The sequence below is a fragment of the Mytilus californianus genome, unplaced genomic scaffold, assembly GCF_021869535.1.
Source record: "Mytilus californianus isolate M0D057914Y unplaced genomic scaffold, xbMytCali1.0.p SCAF_4, whole genome shotgun sequence".
Taxonomy (NCBI): domain Eukaryota; kingdom Metazoa; phylum Mollusca; class Bivalvia; order Mytilida; family Mytilidae; genus Mytilus; species Mytilus californianus.
Genome location: NW_026262690.1, coordinates 29795027 through 29811962, shown reverse-complemented (window position 1 = coordinate 29811962; position 16936 = coordinate 29795027). Strand labels below are relative to the sequence as shown.

Genomic DNA, 16936 nt, shown 5'->3' with positions numbered 1-16936 from the left:
TAAAAGTTTGGCTGTGCCTGTAGAAAATGTATTGCAAACGGAATATCACATCCTGATTTTTACGGTTATGTTGTTTATCGAGCCCATAAATTTAGATACGATCCATGAGAACTTATCGATCCGTCAAATAAGCTTAGTCTTAAAGGTTAACACTTCAACACTGTAATTGGATATTTGAATAGGTTGTTTTTGTCGGTATAAATATTGATTTTGTTTTCAATAAATCAAAACACAACTACTATTACTATTCAGCTATGAACTTCACGGTCCTACAATTCTGTAGATACCTATATTGTGGCATATATTAGGCTTAAATACACGACTTTTTAAAGTTGTTTTTGGCTTTGAACTTGCTTACAGTAGCTGCGAGTACGTACATACCTGTACTTTGTGTATTTAATGTTTTTGTGCTTTTTATCGATCAAATGAGTTAAGACATTTTATTATTTTGTGCTGCTCCATACCTTATAAGCGTGTCTGTTCCAAGTGGGGAACCTGTAATTCAATGAATGTATTTGGTTGCTGTATATTGTGTTTTTTCGTGTTTGTTTTTTTCCACATTAATGAGGCCATCAGTTTTCTTGTTTGAATTGTTTTACATTTCTTATGTCGGGGCTTTTCATAGCTTGCTATGCATTATTGGTTTTGCTCATTGAAGGCCGTCATGGCCTGTAGTTGCTAACTTCTACGTCATTTCGGTCTCTGGTGGAAAGTTCTTATTAACAATAATGCCACATCTTATTTTGATAGAGCCTTTAAAGAGTTTGAGTCGCCAGATTGAATCTGCATTGTATGTTCATTTTCAACAGTGGTCACTCTCCGCTACTCATGACTATAATTCATGACTAAGACCTCGTTTTGGTTGATCTTGTATTGCTGATCACTTTTTTGTTTTCAGTTTATAGGCTACTCCGAGTGTTTGCCCAAAAAACAAACATTGGTAAAAATTGTCACTCAAGAGCAAACATTTCATTAGAAGTGGGGTTACAATTTCGTCTTTGCTGACATGTATGAGCAGTTCTTGTCTTGTTGATCATATTTGCTGTTTTTCTCTTCATCTTCTTTAGTTTTGCCCAACACATAAAACATGTAAAATCGTCATTTGAGGGCAATAACTCCTAAATGAAGTCAACCGTTAGTAACAAATTCAGCAATCTTGACTTATTTGTAGATCTGGTCTTGTTCAGCATTTTTGCTGCCTACTTTTTTTTAACTACTTTAGTTTTTGCCAAATATTTAAACTACAGGCTCTTAAGAGCCTGTCTCACTCACCTAGTGTTATGTGCATCTTTCACATGTGACACTCTCCAACATTGTGGACAAGAACAGAATTCATGACAATAATCTCTTGTCTTTTTAATCATTTTTGCTATATAAAGTAGCTATCCATCGATGGTTTTCACTATAATCAGCAGAAAACTAATAAAATGTTCTTCTGGGCGCAGCTTGATACGACTGCAGAGGTCGAACACTGAATAAGTTTTGGAAAGTATGGACACTACATTCAATCTTGATATAGCTCTGAATTGGGATTGTGATTAAAAATTTGACACAGCAAAGGTTTCTGGCACAGAATGAATATGGTCAAGGAACTGAAAATTTTGAAATTGGACTTTTACCTCTTATGGTCCAATTTCCAAGATCTAAATACATGGTTAGATTAAGCATATCCAAGTACACCAAGAACTTAATTTATTTATTTATTAATGGTCAAGTTAGATTCAGCATATCAAATAATCCCATACATTAATTTTTGGTTAAAATCAAACAAAGTTTAATTTTAGACTTCAATTTGGATCAACTTGAATACTGGACCCCAAATCCAAAATCTAAATACATGTTAAGATTCAGCATATCAAAGAACCCCAAGAATTCATTTTTTGTTGATATCAAGCAAAGTTTAATTTTGATTGGACCCTTTGGACCTCAATGTGAACCTTCCTTTTATGGTATGAAACCTTGTGGTACAAATTCATAAAGATCCATAGACTTCTACTCAAATTATTGACAGGAACCAGAAAATCCTAGTCTTTGGGCCACTTTTTCCCTATATGGTTTGGGCCATTACCCCCCATTAATCAATTCCAACTTTCCTTTTGAAATATGGAACCTTGTGGTACATTTTCATAGTGATCCATACACTTATACTCAAGTTATTGTCTGGGAACCAAATGTCTTTGAACGACAACGATGACGACGATGCTGACAACATCATAACATTATATGACTGCAAAAATTTTACAATGTATAATAATGGATAAAAATCGCCATTAAAAAACAAAAAATTCCAATAAGGAGCAAACTTATAATTACAGCCAGTGGACTTATTTGAAGATCTTGTCTTGCTGATCATTTTTGCATATCTAAGTTTCTATCCATCTATGATAGTTTTTCAGATATTAGGCATAAATGCAAAAAAATGATACACATCTGTATCAAAATGCAATAACTCCAATAAGGAGTTGTCTGATGATTTTGACCATGATGACTAATTCACAGATCTTGTCTTGCTGATCATTTTTGCTATAGTATCTAAAGTTAACAGACAGATGACGACGACAGACGTCCTTAAAGAGCCATCTATAAGGAGTCAACAAACAATTTCTAATACCTTTGCAAATTTGTAAATCCTGACCTGTTAATAATTTTTTTTTTTTATCTTCTATATTTTTTACCAAAATGCAAAAATTGTGAGGGAAAAAAATTCATTTAGGGGCATTTTCTCCTATAAGGAGTTGATAGACGATTTGGACCATGTTAACTAATTTGTAGATCATGTCCAACTGATCATTTTTGCTGTATATAATTTCTTTAAACAAGAGTGCACACGCTGAAATGTCTCGCCTTCTTTACTAATCATTGATATTATGTTGATAGTCCTAAATATAAAGCTTTATTACAACTGTCACATAAACTTAACATTAACCAAGTAAACTAAACATTGACCAATGAACCATGAAAATGAGGTCAAGGTCAGATGAACCATGCTGGGCAGGCATGTACAGCTAACAATTCTTCCATACAACAAATATAGTTGACCTATTGCTTATAGTTTAAGAAAAACAGACCAAAACACAAAACCTTAACACTGAGCAATGAACCTTGAAAATGAGGTCAAGGTCAAACAAAACCTGCGTGACTGACAAATAGATCATAAAATATTTCCATGCACCAAATATAGTTGAACTATTGCATATAGTATAAGAAAAAAAGACCAAAACTCAAAAAACTTAACTTTGACCACTGAACCATGAAAATGAGGTCAAGGTCAGATGACACCTACCCGCTAGACATGTACACCTTACAATCATTCCATACACCAAAAATAGTAGACCTTTGGCATACAGTATAAGAAAAACAGACCAAAACACAAAAACTTAACTATAACCACTGAACCATGAAAATGAGGTCAAGGTCAGATGACACCTGCCAGTTGGACATGTACACCTTACAGTCCTTCCATACACCGAATATACTAGACCTATTGCTTATAGTATCTGAGATATGGACTTGACCACCAAAACTTAACCTTGTTCATTGATCCATGAAATGAGGTCGAGGTCAAGTGAAAACTGTCTGACGGGCATGAGGACCTTGCAAAGTACGCACATACCAAATATAGTTGAACTATTGCATATAGTATTTGAAAAAAAGACCAAAACTCAAAAACTTAACTTTGACCACTGAACCATGAAAATGAGGTCAAGGTCAGATGACACCTGCCCGCTAGACATGTACACCTTACAATCATTCCATACACCAAATATAGTAGACCTATGGCATACAGTATAAGAAAAACAGACTAAAACACAAAAACTTAACTATAACCACTGAACCATGAAAATGAGGTCAAGGTCAGATGACACCTGCCAGTTGGACATGTACACCTTACAGTCCTTCCATACACCGAATATACTAGCCCTATTGCTTATAGTATCTGAGATATGGACTTGACCACCAAAACTTAACCTTGTTCACTGATCCATGAAATGAGGTCGAGGTCAAGTGAAAACTGTCTGACGGGCATGAGGACCTTGCAAGGTACGCACATACCAAATATAGTTATCCTATTACTTATAATAAGAGAGAATCTAACATTACAAAAAATCTTAACTTTTTTTTCAAGTAGTCACTGAACCATGAAAATGAGGTCAAGGACATTGGACATGTGACTGACAGAAACTTCGTAACATGAGGCATCCATATACAAAGTATGAAGCATCCAGACCTTCCACCTTCTAAAATATAAAGCTTTTAAGAAGTTAGCTAACGCCGCCGCCGCCGTAGCCGCCGCCGCCGCCGGATCACTATCCCTATGTCGAGCTTTCTGCGACAAAAGTCGCAGGCTCGACAAAAATAAATAAATGGGGGAATTTGTCCATGGGACACGGATGATGCCCCCCTTTAATATAACATTATAAAGGGACATAACTCAAGAACCGTAGAAGTGACGCTACCCAAATTTGTACTTGATCAGTATTTTGAGGTGATAAGCATTGTGTATAAGTTTCATATCATTTGGTTGAGGCAAACTTAAGAAAGAGAACAGAAATGAAAAATTCAGCGATTTTTTTATTTGTAAAGGGGCATAACTCTAGAACAGTAAAAGTCACGTCACCAAAATTCAAACTTGATCTGTGTTTTGTGGTAATAAGCATTGTGTATAAGTTTCATAACATTTCGTTGAGGCTAACTAAAGTTAGAGAAGGGAAACCAATTTTGGGACATACAGACGGACAAGGGTAAAACTTAATGCCCCATCCGCAATGGCAGGGGCATAAAAATAGATTTCATGATAAGCCAAATGCCAAAAAAATGGTAGAAATTGTCATTTAGGGCAATAACTCATATAAGGAGTTGTCGGACAGTTTTGGTGTAAATAGACAATAGGTAGTTCTCAACATTCTGAACATTTATGGCTGTCAGATTTCTCTTTCTATAGGGTATTTTAAGATAATAGAAAAACTTGCATTTTACCCTTATGTTCTTTTTGGCCAATGTCTGCCCTGATAGTAACAAAATTGAGAATGGAAAGTAACAATGCATGATCATCGGACACATTTTTTCAAACTGTATACCCTTATACAAATTGTGGCCATGTTTGGTTCATTGGCCCAGTAGTTTCAAAGGAGAAGATTTTGGTAAAAGTTATGCCAATAGCTCACTTGACCCTTTGTGTCAGTTGAACCAAAAAGTAAGAAACTTCATATATCATATCTCTCTTTATTTACAATTTTAAATAACAGGGATTTCATCACAATGGTTATTACCTTAGAATTTTTATAGAAACCAAAACACTACCACTGCTGTGATCTGTATCCTGAGAAATTTCTATTAAGTTTAAATCATTGAATTTCTATTGTGTACCATTATATTAAAATACATCATAAATTTCAAAATGACACATTTCCCAACAAAATTATTACAGATGTTCAAATACCAAGTGTTTTTCTGAATATGTTTTTATCAGGAATCTAGTTTATATATGCATATTGTACATGGACCCTAGGGATTGACTGAATTACATTTGTTAATATGCAAAGTGTTTTGCCTAGATTAAACTCTCCAAGAAATATATACAAAACATGATTTTATAACAAAATACTGTAAAATATGCTGCACTATCATATCTGATGCGAAACTGAACAAATGTCAAGCATGTATATTAAATCTGGTAAATTAAACAATGCTTCCAAAATATGACCTCAAATGTTTCAGGAAATCTGGTAAATTAAACAATGCTTCCAAAATATGACCTAAAATGTTTCAGGAACGTTACATTACATGTCATTTTCACAAAATGCCTGAATGATGTAACAAAGATATGCGAGATGTATTATTCAACTCTATAACATTAGATAGGGTGTTGTAAATGTAAATAGAAGGTACTAAACTTAGTGTATAGAATGCGAATTGTCTTGTTTATCTCTTAAAACCCTGTCATAATTATTTAATACAATTTTAATCTCAATGGATTTCATTACACATTTTTTTTCTACCACTTTGCACACTCAAGTTACACATACATTATACTTATCATTTGCAAAGAACGTGTAGTAAAGAATTTAAATACAAAACAGGTTCTCTAAAACTTACCATTCAATATACAAAATGTATTTTCAATAATTCTAAAATTATTTAAAAAGACAGGAATTTCTACAATCTTCATTCCTCACCTATTCAAACAGAGGGATCATTTGAAACTTTTATTCCAATTATAAATCTGACAAAGAAAATGTTTACCTTTTGATCTACCTGTAGGTTTGTACAGTATCAATAGAGTTAGATCCTGAACTTTTATGCTATCAACACACTTGCAACTGAAAACAATGCACTATTCCAGATTTTGAGATGCCACTTAAGTGTTTTCTCTATACTCTCAATCAATCTCTTTTGGTCTAAAGCTACTTAGCATATTTACCTTTGTTTCATAAAAAAAGCAAAATATAAATCCATATTAGTATCTTACCCTGAATACATACAAAATTTCAATCTTTCTTAAATGTTTCAAAATACACAAGCCAAATGTAAGATCCACAATTGAAGTACATAGTTAAGAAAATGCAAGTCTGACTCATTAAAAGCATGCATAACTACATTTTACAAGAAGGGATAAAAGTTTGACTTCAACTCATTTGGTAGCTTTCAAATGTATAACTTTACACCATTGTATAACTTTCTGCTGATATTAACAATTAGCGTCCAAATTCAGGACAGAAATCTACAAAATCTAGTTAGATTGGAATCCATTTAATGGGATGAGAAGCAGATTCAGGCTCTCCCATTGTGTCAAAACTATCTTCATGACCACTTGACTATATATTGAAGTTCACCAAATCAACTCCTATATAAATATTACTCAAGGAACCCTTAAAGCAAAAATCAAGTACAGAGTACACTAAATTTATCATCAGCAAGCAATGGGTTTTGCTGAGAATCATCTGACAGATCGGGAGGAGAGGTAAACTGGAAACATGTCATTTTATTGCGGAATTTTCTCATTTAGAATCCTACTAAAATTTCATCTCAGAAACTCTAACACAAAGCAAGATTAAAGAGCTACACTGAGTACAGCATGGTGCTCAAACCCCAAATGTTGACATAAAAATTTTAAACAAGTTGAAGGGTATCTTAAAAGTGATTTTGGACAAATGTTAGAGTAGAAACCTGAAATGACTGTTCCAGAAGCCATTCACAATGTATGATAAAGACTCCTTATGGACATATCTTTGATTGTCAGATGTGGAAGTCTGCTAAAATGGTGAATCATTTCTGAAGTATTGTGTGTTACACAGTAATCTACTAAAAAGTATTCAATTCTTTGTACCATTAAAAAATGTTTGCCCCTACAATTAGAGATACACTAAATCATTTTTCTTATCCTAAATGCTCTCATCAAGAGAACATACAGAAACAAGTGCGTCCAAATTGCATGAAAGTGTTTTTTATCTCTTAAGCCCTAACAATGAAAAAATTGCATTTTAAATAGAAGTGCAAATTCTTGGCACCTTTTGCTTATAGCTGTAAGCATTGGTAAGAACAATGCAAAAAATAATAATGGCTGTCATAAATAGGTTCTTCTAAAGCTCTAAACTATTAAAGTGCATGCTGTCTTCTCTTTCACAAGGGTTCATGCTATTATTGTTTCTGCAAAAATGTACATTTTCTTTTAACAGCATAGAAGTTGATAATACAGTTTTCCTTGGTAAGTTGATAAGATTTGGAGTTTGTGTTCCTGTGTTTATACCTTGATATATTTAGCAGTATCGAGAAATGCCTAACAATTTTTGTATTTCATTAAAGCTTGAAACATATTTCTATGTACACTGTATAAGAACATTAATTAATTGAGTATATGGTTTTGACATTAATGGGTCCCCCTTGTTAGGATCAGACATGTTTTTTTCACATTAATTTCAATTTACTGTTACATAGATAAATAGTTTAAAAGGATAAAAATTAAAAAACAGAATATCAATCACTTAAATACAGGAAGGGTGTTTTTTTAGAACATATGATATGACATTTTAAAAATATGAATGCAAACATACTATGACAGTTTGTTGACTTTAAAGCAAACCAAGGGATTTCATCCTTTTCTTAGTATAACATATTATGAGAGTTGTTGAGCTGTACAAGTGGAATATTGATGTCTGATTTTCTACTTTAATAGTTAAAATGTCGATGTGATTCTGTTTCTGAGAGATCAAATTTTATTGCCTGCATTTCAGCTATATAATTCCCCAAAAATTAATATCTTGTAGAAATTAAAAGAGCCATTCTTTCCAAATCCTAGTGCATTAAAATACATGTAGGCATAGATATTCTATTCAAAATACACAGTATTTTTTGCTTATTAATTGCCATCTTCGATGTCTAAAATTCTTTTCCACTCAGAACACAGTTACACTCTAAAACCAATATCTATATTTTTTAATCATCTGCAGATGACACTTTGTCCTTATCACATCTTTAAAATTATCTATATGTACAAACAAAAATAATTTAATTCTTCATATACTCAACAACAACACTCTAAAAAGGATAGTAAAATTCACCGTAACCATAACTTCAAACGTAATGCGTCAACACCATTCAAATAATAACGGAATAGACGTTTATCTCGTACAAAACCTAAATTTTCATATAAATTCAGGGCAGCTTTATTTGTAATCTCTGTCTCCAAAACAACCTGAAATGATAAAATAACATTAAAATAGGAAAGACTGATTGATTATTGCTGGCTTTACCTCCAGTGGCTCATTTGAGAGATATTGAGGAATCATTTTAATATGAATTAAAGGTGAAAACTAATGAACCATAACCAAAGTAGACATTTGTATTAAGTAATTCTTCAGGAATATAATACAATGGTAAGTAACATTTAAACCAAGTATACATAAGATGTGTCAGTACTGACCAAATCATTGAAGGATGGGGAATAGACTGAAATTTGAAAAACAAGATGGTCATCAATTTTGGAAAATGGGGGTTATATAGACTTATATGGAGTTCAAGTTTGAAGGGACAGGGGTCTCAAATAATAAATAGAACCCCACCAAGCATAAATTCTCTAGGGAATACATTGGTACAATTTCAAAGAATGGCTACCTGAAATTTTCTGTTCTGCTGAACACCCATGCTAAGTGGGATTTCATTCAGCTGTTTTTTGATGTATTGAGAATGTTTAACGCATGTTTATGGTGTGCCAGACACTCATCACTGCATACATGTTAAAGAGCTAAAAGAACTACTTTTCAAAAGGATCCGATGATGAACTTTACTTAAGAATAGGTTTGTTTATTTTATTTTTTCTCTCCTGTACTATAATGTTTTCAAAGTTATTTGTGATTTTTGTGTAAAAAAAAAAGGGATGTTGATTTGGGTTTTGGGTTTCATGCTTTAGAGATAAATTTTAGTAAGTTTTGTATTTCTCTGTCTTGATTTGAAAGAAAGATTTTTGTTTGGTCTTTGTTGATAAAATGATAAAACACTAAAAATTAAACTAGAGGCTCCTGTGTTGCTCACCTAGGTCTATGTGCATATTCAACAAAGGACACTCTCCAACATTGTAGACGAGAATAGAATTCATGACAAAAATCTCTGTTTTGTTGGTTTATATTGTTGATTGTTTTGTCTGTTTATTTTCTATCTATCTTCTTTAGTTTTTGCTCAATACACAAAAGAGGTTAAAAAAAATCCTTATTTAAGGGCAATCACTCCTATAAAGAGTGACAGTTTACTAACTATATCAGAAAAAATTTAATTGTTTGTAGATCTTGCTGTGCTGATCATTTTTGCTATTTAAAGTTTCTATTTAACTATTGTAATTTTTTATCATATCAGGCAAAACACAAAGAAATGGTAAAAGTAGTCATTAAAGGGCAATAACTCCAATAAGGAGTCGTCAGATGATTTCCTCCATATTGTCTTATTTTAGATCTTGTCTTGCTGCTTTTTTTTGCTTATCTAAGTTACTATCTATCGATTATAATATTTAAGATATAGGGCAAAAATAGTCTTCAAAAAGCAATAACTCTAATAAGGAATCGACTGATGATTTTGACCATGAAGACTTATTTGTAGATCTGGTCTTGCTGATCATTTTTGCACTTTAAATTTCTCTGCATCTATTTCAGTTTTTCCAGATAATAGGCAAAATATAAAAAAAATGGTAAAATTTTTCATTTAAGGGCAATAGCTCCTATTACAAGTCCCCTGACAGTTTTGACGTAAATGGACAATTGGTAGAGCTCAACATTCTGAAAATTTCTGCCTCTGCCAGATTTTCTCGGTTTCAAAATTATAGACAAAACTTGCATTTTATCCTTATGTTCTATTTTTAGCCATGTAGGCCATCTTGGTTGGCAGGTGGGGTCATCAGACACATTTTTTATCTAGATACCCCAATGATGACCGTGGCCAAGTTTGGTTAATTTGGTGCAGTTGTTTCAGAGGAAAAGATTTTTTTGTAAAAATTAACGGAAGACGATGACGGACAACGGACGCCAAGTGATGAGAAAAGCCCAACTAGCCCAAAGGGTTCAAATGTCCCCTGCCAATGCACATATTTTGTCTGACAAAGAGCAATAATTACAACAAAAATTTTAGTTAAACTTTTAATGACTACAGGAGAAATGTTTAAGAAAACAGGAAGTTGGTGCATGACAGTCCACAAAGGCACTTAACAATTCATCACTGCCAACCTGTTAACCAAATATAAAGTCATTCTGTTCAGTAGTACTGAAGAAATGTGCAACCAAAATGTTCAAGTTCTTTCAACATATCAAAAATTTCAAAATATCGGCAAACAGGAAGAAGGTGTGCAAAAGATTCAAAAGTGCTCAAACAATACAACTCATCATTGTCAAGCTTCTAACCAAATATGAAGTCATTCTATAGGGTAGTACCTGAGACAAAAAATGAGACAGAAATATTTGTTGAACTAACAGATGGACTGTCAAGGTTTATACACTATAGGAGTGGGGAAATAATTATATTTTTTTGGTTGGTTTGTTTGAATTTTTCACAAAAAAGTACAAGAAATGCATGATATCGTTAAAAAGACAATTTTCCATAGAATTTCCAAAGGGATAATTCTGTAAAAAATAATTTATAAGCAATTTTTTATCAGACTCCTCCATGGCCTTGTTGATATAATATGTTATATAATTTTTTGTTTTCAAATTTGACAAGAAATGTAAATGTGACTGTGCTTACAAAGCCTTTTTCCATAGACTTTACATTTTAAAGGGACATACCTTATGTAAAAATAATTGATTGGCATTGACTACCTTAGAAGCTCAAGACATTGCTGATATAAAGCTTTGATTTAAATTTCATAAAAATCCAACAAAAAATGTCAATGAGAAAACTTACAATACAACTGTCCATATGCATGTACTGATTTTAAAACTGTTCCGAGACATTACTGATACAATTTTCATAAAAATCCCAGAAGAAATGTAGGCTTGAGAGCACTTACAATTCAATTTTCCACAAATTTATTTCCATGGGCCATTACTCCTATAAAAATAATTGATCATGACTGATTTTCAAACTTGTCAGAGACATTGGTCATTTAAAACTTTGATTTCAATTTCATAATTTCATTAAAATCTGCCAAGAATAGTATGTGTGGTATTTCTATGTCCCTCAAGGGAACAATAAATCTTCTTAAATAAGTAACAGTGTTAGCATAAACATGATAAGAGAGATTTAAGTTGAACTCTTAAAGGATGGAATAGTCCTCCTACTTACTTCATCACAGTCATCAGCTATCATGGCTTTGATTGCTTTACGAACTAAATGAGAACCTATAAAGTATCAAATTATCAACAATTATATGCAATACTTTATCTTGGTTCATGATTTAATATATTGATTTAAATTTAGTTATTTGAGTTTCAATTCTAAACTGATTGTATACATCACATGATGAAACTATAATTGTCACAATACAAGACTAACACCTCTCAAAAACCTGAACAGACTGACAGGCTCTGACATAGTTTACAATGTATTAGAATGGAACCATGTACAATGTATGTGTATCAAGTTACATGAACTTAACAAAGGGTAATCATCAGATCATCTGGTAAAGTACTGCTTTCTTAAACTCTAATCAAAGTGATAACAACTGGATTTCTTTGAAAATCAGAAGTCCAGACATAAAAAAATACGAACTGATTTGTTCAGACTGTTACAGGTATTCTAACGTAATAGCATACCTATTGAAATGAAAAGTCTTTCACAAGTTACTGGTATACTTTCTAAGCACACCTGATGATAGATTTTTTTAGGACGACTTTACCAGTTTTATATGCAGTATAGAGCTTTATTACTTATGTATACATGTTTTTTCCTTATACAGTATTAGATAGAAATTTATAAATGTATGTAGCATTCATTGAATATTAAAGACATTGAAGATGCTTGAGACTACCTTTATCTTTTTGTTTATACAATTGATTACCTATTTTTCTTCTTCTATAGTCTGAATCTACAGCTAACATGGCAATATATCCTCTTCGTACCATCTTTTTATGCATATCTAATTTACAAACTATAGCACCTACACATTTCCCTTCATCCACTGCCTGAAATATAATTACTACAGTGTAATAAAGATAGATACATTTATGGTTCATTTTGTTCGGGAATAATATATTATGTCCCTAATTTGTATTGAATTTTATTTACCATATCAAGTCTACCTGGTTTTAAACAAGTCGTATGTTTAAGACTTAAGATTGTAATTGAGACAACTATCCACCAGAGAACAAACAAGCTTAAGGACGGGGACAAGAATATGAACAACTACATGTATGGGGCATCTTACAGCCATCAACAACTTGACTGTAAATTAACTATGTGTAAATATCTGTTTTTGATTGTATTGTAATTTGTATGTGAGGGCCTCAGGGAAGATTAGTTTATTGTAACTAACTGAGTTTACCCTCTTTAAATAAAGAATTTATTATTATTATTATTATTATCAACAATGGGCAATACCAAACTAAATATAAGTAAGCTATAAAAGGCCCTGGCATCACAAAATGTAAAACCATTCCAACGAGTAAACCAAAAGCCTAATGTATATAATTAACTGTTGACACAGAGATATGTCTCGCCTATCGACAGAAAATAAATAAAAAAAGACAATCTGATGGACAGCAAAATTGGGTATCAATTCAAAGTCCCATGGACCATGACCTAGAGGACAGGGCCTCAAAATAGTCGTCGAATTGATATGTACTGATAGTAATGCAATTTTATAGAAAATATTATTGATCTATCACAAGTAGTTCCTATCAAACTAACTTGAGCAGAAAATTTAACATTGAAAATTGCTTATTAATTAAAAGCTGCTGGACAATGACATAGGGGGAAGGGCCTCGAAATAGTCTTCCAACTGATATGTACGGATAGTAATGCAACTTGATAGAAAATATAGTAGTTCAAACTGACTTAAGCAGAAAAGTTAACAATTGTTGACACCTCTGCCAACGCCACCGGAGACTAAAAGCGAGATAAACACTAGTCTGTTTTTGGCTAAATCATTTGTAGTTTCAGCATCTTTTCCGAGATTTTATCTTTAGAAATTTATATTTAATAGTTTTGAATTCTTTAACATGTAAAACAAATTGTGTTGTGAAATATATATAACATTCCTTCATAAACTGTTAACACAGAGATATGTCTTGCCTTTTTGTAATTTTGATAACGCAAATGTTGAAATTAAAATAGCAATACTTTAACATGTAAGTTATGCAAGTATTCAAAGTCAATGAACCATGACTGAAAGTACATAGCTAAACAATATCCATGGAAATGAGATGTGCCAATGCTAATACAACTGCATACCAAATACCATTGACTTATTATAAGTCATTCCCTTTAAACAAACCTAAACACAAACATTAACTTGTAAACTATGTAAAAGTTTCAAAGTCAATTAACCATGATGAGGGGGTGGGGCTATATAATCTCCATGGAAACAAGACTTGCAAATGCCAATAAATTTGCATACCAAATACCATTGACTTTTTATAAGTCGTTCCTTTTAAACAAACCTAATCACAAACTTATACATGTAAACTAAGCAAAAGATTCCAAGTCAATAGACCATGACTGAGGGGGTGGGGCACATACATGTATTCTCCATGGAAATCAGATGTGCTAATGCTTAAACAACTGCATACCAATTAACATTGACCTACCACTAATGGTTCCCCTTGAACTGATCTGACCTAATCACAAACTAATACTTGTAAACTAAGCAAAAGTTTCAAAGTCAATAAATGAATAAAACCATGACTGAGGGGGCAGGGCCAAATAATCTCCATGGAAATGAAATGAAATGTGCCAATGCTAATACAACTGCATACCAAATATCATTGACCTACCACTAGTGGTTCACCATAAACTAGACCTAATCACAAACTGATACATTGTTGATGTCAACCCCGCCGCCGGAAACAGCATACCTATGTCTCGCTTTTTGACTCCGTCAAGGCGAGACAAAAATGGTCATCAGTCTTACAATCATGTAAATGAACTAATTAGTTCTATTATAAAATTCATTAATTTGATGCTGTTTTTTATTTCCTTGTTCAAGTTAGAGGTCATCCTGTTGGTAGCTGCACTATGCAGGTTTTTTATTGCATGTTCTGGTTTAATTTAATTCTAGATGGGCAAAGGGGGAGATTTGTACAGACATAAAACTGATTTAACCCCACTGCATTTTTTCACCTGTACCAAGTCAGGCTATCTAGATATTGTTTTGTTCATTGTTACAACATGTTGTAAAGTCATATTTGTAAATAGAAGTCAGTGATTCATGTGGTCTGTAGTGGGTTCGTTTTTAGATTCATTTACAAAACAATGTAAATAATTTAATCCCTCTTCATTTTTTTTTTTAAATACATTTCCACATAAAAATCACTACATTACTTTTGCCATCAATTATTTTACTGGTAAGCACAGGTAAATTTTAGGACAGTATCATGATTAAATAATTTGCTTTAGATCATACATGTAATAAGTAATATATCAGTTAGAATGTTATAAGATGTACCTTGCATACCAGTGAGGACGTTGAACCAGGAAAGGGAGTTTTTGAAGGATTAGCTCATTCAATTATGCACATCTAATCATAAAACAATCACTAAATCCTAGAAGCATTAAAACAGTTAAAACAGTCAACAACTTTTAGTTTTAGGAAATGAATACAATCTGACACTTTAAACTTTCCCCATCCTGATTTTCTTTTGAAATGACTAATTTTTGTGTGCACCAATTGTCTTTTTTAGGAAATGGTACTTTGACATTCGTACTTAACTTACATACTGGCCTAATGTCATAACATAACAAAATCACAAGGGTGACTCTAAAACCCTAGCCTAAGTGGGTGTCCATTTGGTGTGTGGAATGTATAAATTCACAGCCACTTCTGTTCAGAATGGGGCATTAAATCTGATACAGTTTTGTACCTTGTGTAGTGATAGTGTCATGCTCTTTGTGTTAAGAACCCTGGCAACATTGTTGAACAAGAAATATTTGCCACTGGACATAAAGCAACAAACAATCAATCAATATGACATAAGAGGACTTCTAAAGATCACTTGTTTAATATAATTGATGAAAAATGGGTTTAACTGGACTTATGACCTCACATAAGATAAGAAATAAATTGAACAATATTTCCATTTGGTTTGTTTTTCAGTTAATTTTTTTCTACATGAATGCATATGTAACCTGTGTTACCTGTTAAATGAATATGCATAACAGTAAAATCTTGCCCACAATCATAATGTAATGCCCTCAATTGTTTTTTAATTAATTGTTTATCTCCATCTATCACAACATTTACAGTTATACATGTACATAAATTGAACCTTAATTAGTCATATATTATGTATATTATCAAAAAGAGTACAAGGTGTATGAAATCCTTTTACCTGATCAGTAATTTACTGAACTTTGGGGGAAACACAACAGTATAAAATGGAGCACAGTTTAATGCAATGGGATTCAGACTGAAGAGGGAAGGGTCCCTCTATTTTAGGGAATTAGCATTCTATATATATTTATCATCTTTGTTCATCAACTCACCAAAAAACAAAGCTTTGGCCAGTTGTGTATAAAATATCTATAGGTATAAATAGAATATGGTTCAGACAAGTCTTTAGTTATGAGTCTCATTATGTCTGGCATCTGAAGTTCTGATTCGTAAACAATATATTTTATTCCATCTACTACATCATTCTCTGGTTCCTCCAGTTCACATTTTTTAAGTTCCAACTGATTGAATGATTTGCACATGGAAGACTCATTGTCCTGAAAAGTATGGCTACTAACATCTACCTCATCATGAATTCCAGAACATGGACATTGGTGTGGTGATTCTGCAACTGATTTTGCATGTCTGACAAGACCATTTTCATGTTTATGTCTTATTTTACCATTGGGTACCTTAGGATCTTTACTCTCGTGATTTATGCAGTAAGGATCGTTTAGGGAGTCACTTTCAACAGTAATTTTATCAAGTTTCAGTAAATTATCTATCTGAGGTTTGATTGGAAAGCTGCTTCCTGAATCAGTTAACACTGAGCATATTTCTTCAGACATTTTAGAAAGATAGTGTGAACCAATGCATTTTGATAAGTCTATAAAATAGGGTTATTTCGTCTTGCTACATCTCAGTTTTTAGCTTAGAAGACACCTGTTTGCTATTTTGTCAGAACAGGTGCTTCCATGTTGCTGTGGACTATATACTTCCGGTGAAGTTGTTACGCTAACTTTCCCGAACCATTTCTCTCATTTTTGCTCAATTGAAAATAAAGTTCTTCTAAAATCTTGTAACTGTAACAAATTTCAATAAATTAATAAATAATTAGTAGAATGATATTATCTTCTAAAAGAAATGAAAACC

At 32.6% G+C, this 16936-nt stretch overlaps 1 protein-coding gene across 1 annotated transcript; it reads right to left on the bottom strand.

The window, feature by feature from the left end:
• Positions 1-5207: 5207 nt before the first annotated feature.
• On the bottom strand, positions 5208-16778 carry LOC127698191 (N-alpha-acetyltransferase 30-like). The gene is made up of 4 exons (XM_052201546.1): positions 16117-16778; positions 12476-12599; positions 11761-11816; positions 5208-8692 (listed from the first exon to the last, which is right to left on the bottom strand). The coding sequence occupies exons 1-4, from the start codon at positions 16630-16632 to the stop codon at positions 8555-8557; spliced, it is 834 nt and encodes a 277-aa protein (XP_052057506.1). The 5' UTR covers positions 16633-16778; the 3' UTR covers positions 5208-8554.
• Between the last annotated feature and the right edge of the window lie 158 nt (positions 16779-16936).

Excerpts from the sequence above, each read along its gene's own strand:
- LOC127698191 (XM_052201546.1), bottom strand. The coding sequence starts at position 16,632 with ATGTCTGAAGAAATATGCTCAGTGTTAACTGATTCAGGAAGCAGCTTT. Across the intron at positions 12,600-16,116 it reads GGCCAAAGCTTTGTTTTTTG|GCAGTGGATGAAGGGAAATG; the intron begins GTGAGTTGATGA and ends ATTATATTTCAG. Across the intron at positions 8,693-11,760 it reads TAGCTGATGACTGTGATGAA|GTTGTTTTGGAGACAGAGAT; the intron begins GTAAGTAGGAGG and ends TTATCATTTCAG.